The 6549-nt window shown below is 35.8% G+C and overlaps 1 protein-coding gene across 1 annotated transcript; it reads right to left on the reverse strand.

The window, feature by feature from the left end:
* Positions 1-538: 538 nt before the first annotated feature.
* LOC128246065 (uncharacterized) lies at positions 539-6297 on the reverse strand. Its single transcript, XM_052964272.1, has 3 exons — positions 5756-6297; positions 5004-5169; positions 539-694 (listed from the first exon to the last, which is right to left on the reverse strand). Exons 1-3 carry the CDS (start codon positions 6295-6297, stop codon positions 539-541), a joined length of 864 nt encoding a protein of 287 aa, XP_052820232.1.
* Positions 6298-6549: the final 252 nt, after the last annotated feature.

The following is a 6549-nucleotide window of genomic DNA, read 5'->3' on the forward strand; positions in this document are numbered from 1 at the left end:
GTAATTCTTCCTGCTTTATTTAATATTGTTTGTTATCCCATGAAAGGCAAAAATACATTTTACTACTTTGTCTTTTAGTTGACCTGAAGGATGTTGGTAGCACAGTAAATGGAAAGACTGATTTTGGAAGTGCGAACCTTTAAATTACAGTGACCTTTCCCAGGAAAGGTTAACTGTCTATGTTGCCACTGTAAAAGACATCTGGCAGAGTTAACTAGCCTTGAAAAAAATATGCAGGAGCTCACCGAGCTGTTTAGGAGTCTGATATTAATTCTGGCTCTATTTCGGCTGGTGATGTCAATTCCATACGACTGGAAAGCGGCCCGGTGCACTGGATCTACGCCATCAGCAATATCTGCAAAAGGAGAGTGTATATCTGGGAAAAGGTATTTATAATCAATTTGAGAAAGTTCTTATCCATCATAAGAAATGTACATGTATGCAGTTTATAGAACATCTGAACTTAAGTATTATAAAGGAGACATGATTTGGTCTGTGATCAAAACTTGAATTTTGATGCTGAAATTGTGTGTTTCGCTCAAACAAGTATGAACTTATAGTAAGCACAAAGATGGAAGCTTTTGCTGTAAACTGTAGGGACTGTCTGCTGGAGCCTCTTGTCTGTGTGGGGAAAGGTGGCATAGGTGACTGGTGATACCACTCCGCATTTCTGCCCACACACAACACCGAGTATCTGAAAATAACAGCGAATGGCCATGTACTTATGTAACATATAATGGATACGCCTCTGTAATCAGACAGTTAGGAGTGTATCAGATAACAACAAATGTGAGGCCTCCAATACAGCAGTACTGATAACAATGCCGAAACATGTATCTCTGTCATGGAGCTGTGCAGGTTCTGTGGCGTCAGAACCACTGCAACTGGGCAATTCAATAGAAATATGTACAGAAAAAAGATACAACTATCACTGGGCAGTCTTTGTCACCCAGTGCACACACAGAGCATCTAGTTACTTGACTTAGCTTCATAAAGATCTAAAATTAACAATAGGTACAAGAAAGCTGTTAAATACTGCACAAAGCTAAACTTGAGGCGGGCAAATATTTTTAAGGAAAGAAATCTCGTATAAGTTTGTAAAAGAATATGCCCAAGCTCCAGCTTGATGATATAGGCCAAAATTCAAAATGTTGCTCAATAACACAGCGGAGTTAATTTAATCAAACATCAATAAAGTAACACAGAAAAATAAGAAATGGCTTTTAACTCCATCACTTTCATGGCAGAATGTCTGATGATGATCTTATACGCCGACCGAAACGGAGTATATGTGAGGTTGTATGCACACACTCACATACCTACACAGCCCAACAGTCATTGAGTTGCCTTACACTTATTTACTTACACAAACTCACACTTAATCAATTAATCAATCAATTATTCAATCAACCAATCAGTCAATTTATCAATCAATCAGTCCACACCCACCTCGAACGCTATAACATCCTTTGGAAGAGATGAATCTTGCAGTCCGGTAGACGGTTGCTGACTTAACTTAATGTCGTTTACAGTCGAAATTCGAAAATGAAGATGTCCCCATTAAATCAAAGCCAAGATGTTCATATTTCCGTTCGAAAAGTAATGTTTTATGTCTTTAAGACAAATGCATAAAACATCAATTTTCGAATAAAAAAATATGCGATCATTTTTTTGTCAGCAGTCATATATGACTGGTTTCCATAGAATTTCGCAAAATTTGGCTCGTTCCAAGACAAAAAATAAAAAAGTTGTCAAAACGCTCAATCTGTGAGAGTGCAGCTTTAACTAAATTATTGATAAATACAACTTATATTGCAGTCAAACTCGCTGAAATATGTCCTGTTGTCTGACGCAAGGTTCTGAAGTTGCCGACAACAGTCCAAAGACCAAGAATTCTTGCAGTCAGGAGCAGACAGATCTGAAAAAAACTAAAATGTCAAAATTTGAAAATTTCAATATTAAAAACAAAGAATGTATCTTCTGGTAATTTCAATTAGATTTGAAACATTATTGAAGTATTCAACGACATAATTTGAATAAGAAAAACAATACCAAGATTATATTCATGCAACATGCCTACTCAATTTATGTGAATTCTGATTTTTATTAGAAGTAGTTGATAGCCATGTATCTTTGAAATAAAATGTAAATAAAAAATCTTGTGTTTTGTATTTTCAAACCCCGTTTTGAACTTAAATTTGCTGACAAAATGCACTCCAAGAACTTCTGATGTGTGGTTTGCAAATGTGGGCTCATCCTTCATTCTTTTATTCGGTAAGAGGATGGAATTCATTAAACTACACTATTCAATTTATCATGCAGCTCTTCGAAAGCAATTATTTCACAGAATCTGATATTAAAGGGACTATACACCAGATGATACCATTGCAAGAAAAAGAGAAAAATGTAAAAAAAACTAAAAATTTATATGGTAGTGTAGAGCGTATTGAATCTTACTGTTGTATCATATCGCTTACGACACGATTTTTGCATATTTTTCCAAATCGAAATTTACTTGGTTTGTCTACAATGTAAGTCCCAGAAAATTAAAAAATATAGCATTTGTATAATATGTATCTGTACTAATCATGTGACTTTCACATGCTGAATACGCTCACTATGAACTGGGAAACCATTATATGCTATTTTTAAACAGGTAACCTCAGCTGGGACAGGGACAGGGACGAATTATTCTTTTTATCACGTAAAATGATGTATTATCAGTCATTCTATTTGGTATTGATTTGCCTAAGCTTGTTTTGAGGTAGTACTGATTTTCTCGGTTTTGGACTATCTGATGTCTAGTCCTTTTACAATGTGTGTGGTTCGGAATCAGCCGCCTGGGCTGGGTAGAGGGCAATGCTAGTGCATTGGCTGTCATGGGTAAAATTACCACATCAGGCGCACTTATCCGTAAGGTTTTACCAACCTATTTACATCAACATTCGGTACGCAGGGTTTAGTTTACATAGGTATGACATAGAATAAAATGGGTGGTGGCTTAATACTTCATCATTGAATTGGATTATTTTGACATTTGGTTATGCCAAAATGAATTACTGTAGTCATGAATGGAAGTTTTTACATTGACAATTAGATCATTCTGGATAATTATGAAAATGTGTGGTAGGGGTGAGGATGTTTAAGTTATACATGCGAGTAGAATTAAAGTTTTTTCCATTATTTAAACGAAAGTCTGGAAGTTCCTAAATGAAATGTTACAGCCACTAGCTATAATTATTAAAATTTTAAGTTGTTTTTTATTAAAATCGCATTTAAACTTTCTAACATTCACTGAAGATAAATATGTTTCAAGACATTATACCTATTTAACTGTTTAAAGTTCATTTATCGTGTTATTTAGCATACAATGGCATATTTGAGTTCTGCTGGTATTTGCTCCCGTAAAATATCCATTAAATTCCTGGAGTTCTAAAATGGAAGAAACGACACTCAAAAAATCCATAAAAAGAAATTGTTTACATAAAAGAAATGTATATATTGAGCTCAAAAATTAAACGCTTAAGTGGAGTGCGTGATATTGATAACATCTGGTTATTTAATCATGCAGGAGTAAAACCCAGTACTGAAATGCTGTTTTATTTATGGTTTCGCGTTAATTCACTTACGGTGTCGAAGCGTAATGCTCTTTTTGATATAAACTGATGTTTTGTGCTAATACAACTTTATCTTGTATTATCTTGTATTATTAAAACCCCGCGGAATTTTCCCCCAGCTTTTCAAAAGAACACGGGAAAGTGAAAAACCCAGTGTTTTTCTGCAAAAGCCGCGCTGGGTTCCGAAATTCGCGGGTCATTATGACAAACTTTCAAAAGCATTTCGCAAATAATATACACCTAAATCATACCTAAATGAAGCATTTTTACTAAATTATAGGTCAGTATCAAATTGCCGCGTAATTAAAGGGTACTAAAAGTTTACAAAATCCGGGATTTGCAAACGCAAAGTGGAGGTCATAATTAAAGTAAATAATTTGTTCAGGAAATATGATGTTTCAAAAGACACCAGATTTACCATTGCAAGAATTATTTTGGTCAAAAACTTACATAAAATTGATATATTTGTGTACAACGCATTGTTTCTTACTTACTGATGAAGCCCATCGCATACGACTCATGAATCTTTCGCATTTTTTTCGTTTTTTGCCAATTTGAAATTTACTGGGTCTTTCTTCCACGTAACTTTCACATGCTAATATACACTCTATAAACTGGGAAACCATTGTAATCTATTTTTAAACATGTAAACTCAGTTAAGAAGGCGGCAAAATTCTTTAAATCATATGATTGATGTAAACACGGCATCATATTAGCTCATATTGAAAATTCTAGGCTTGCTTTGAGGAAATACTGTATTTGCTGATTTAGGGACCATCAATATTCTAATCCCTTTAAGATGCTTAGTATATGTGTACAACCCGGGAACTGATCAGTATACAACAGAGCATTCTAAAAAATGTGTTCACACAATAAGAAACATGGAAGGCCAAACATTTTATTTCAATGCCAAGAATATTAATTACAAATCATATGTATATGTATTTAATTTACAAAATTCAAGAGTATAAAAGAGTGTGTTTGGATACAGTTTATAATTATACGACTACATCAAACTTCTGTCGATTTCGCGTTTTTTATTATTTCCAAAAATTCTTCCCTTTCGCATTTTGGAAAAATATGTTGTTTCTTTGGTAATGTCACCAGTGCCTGCTGAGGGTCATCGGTTATCTTGTTCTCCATCTGTTGTGGCTCAGACTTGAATTTCCGAATTTTATTTCTAAACACCAGGAGATAAACGGCCAAGTTGAGGACACCTCCGAGGTTAGTAAATATTACCACGAAGTAGTTCAAAATCTCCGGTACTTCCAATTGACTGTCCACAAACAAAGACCAAGCACCACAAAGCCCTAAACACCACCATTGAACTACGAACGCCAAGAGAAACATAGACATCCTCTTTGCAGCTTGAATATGGCGTCTTACAGCGCTGGCATTTGTGCCGATGATTTGCTTGCGGATCATTGTATCGCTGCGAATCCTGATGAAACTGAGTATGTAGAGCACGATGTTGGTTACCAGGATCACTGCCACTATGACAGTAGTGAAGACCATAATTGCTACGTGGCGCTTGATAGCGTCGTAAAAGCATCTAGAAATATATGATATAAATTTAACTCTAGCTCTAGTTGATACCATAGTTTTTATACAATCCACGTCAAGTAACATTTATTTCTGTTGGTGTATGCACAAATAATAAACTTGATAAGAGATTGTTTTGTATGCGTATACATTAGTTACACTGTTTGCTCTTATAAAAATAAATGACAAAACCATCTACATGTATAATTATTTAAGAAATATTACACACAACTGCGGGTATGTGACATTATAAGGACCGGCCAGTCAGCCCTTGAAAAGTATATGTATCGAGGCGTGACAAGCCGGATATGTACTTATAATGCCATGTGGTTTATGATATTTTTATACTATGCCAAACATTGTATATAACTATTCAATATTCTAAGCGCGTCTGAGGTGTTTAATTAAATAAAGTAACTGATGTTAAATTGTGACATTTGTTCGCCATTGTGAAAATCGCGCTCAACAGTTGTATGACTTTAATTGTAATTATCTAGAACAATTATATATTATTTCATAGCCTGAGAGTTATAAAATTGCGAAGTAAGTTAACCAGAAAGAGTGAACACTGAACGTAGTTTGATCATGTGACTTACGCAAGGCCCATTGGCCCAAACTGGTCGTACATGGCTGCAACCGTTGCTCCAAGGATGGGGATCCCAAACGCCCAGATCAGCAAACCACTGTCATACTTGCCGAACGAAATATTCTTGCCAAGAAACACCAAGAGGAAGACGTTGTTTGCGACGACATTAACGATGAGAATCTGGGCAACAAAGAAGACCATCATGGTAAATCCGTAAAATGCACACAGCGCTTTTGGTCGCACGTGGTCCAACGTGAACAGCATCTGTAGATGGTCCATCAAGTGAAATGCACTGAAAATTCCATCGCAAATTGAAATGTAGACAACAAGCCTCTCTCCTTTAGACCACTTAGTGAAAAACTCGCCAGCCCTGTGACTCTTAAAGGACAGAAAGAGGGTAGCCTGGGCACAGATAATGCTCGCGATTAAGCAAGCGCTTGCGGATATGTGTATGTAGTAAAACATTCCATTAGCCAAGCCGTAAACGGGAATATCGTACCCATCTTTGAACAGAAAGATTTCTTGCTGTGTCGTGTTATTTGTCACCATCATATTTTAGTACTTCTTTAAATCTAACCTTGTACAAGCAGAACGTTCAATTGCGGGAACCAAAATGAATACTTTAACTTGCTGGAACTGCTTATATACTTTCCAGAAGTGTTAATAATGTATGAAGTAGCTATCCCTGGTCGGCAAACTGTGAACATAAATTAGAACGTAGTGCGCGTTGTAAAAACATACAGTGGAACGTCAGGCTTGCTGGAACTGCTTATATACTTTCCAGAAGTGTTAATAATGTATGAA

This window comes from Mya arenaria, chromosome 9 (assembly GCF_026914265.1).
Source record: "Mya arenaria isolate MELC-2E11 chromosome 9, ASM2691426v1".
Classification (NCBI taxonomy): domain Eukaryota; kingdom Metazoa; phylum Mollusca; class Bivalvia; order Myida; family Myidae; genus Mya; species Mya arenaria.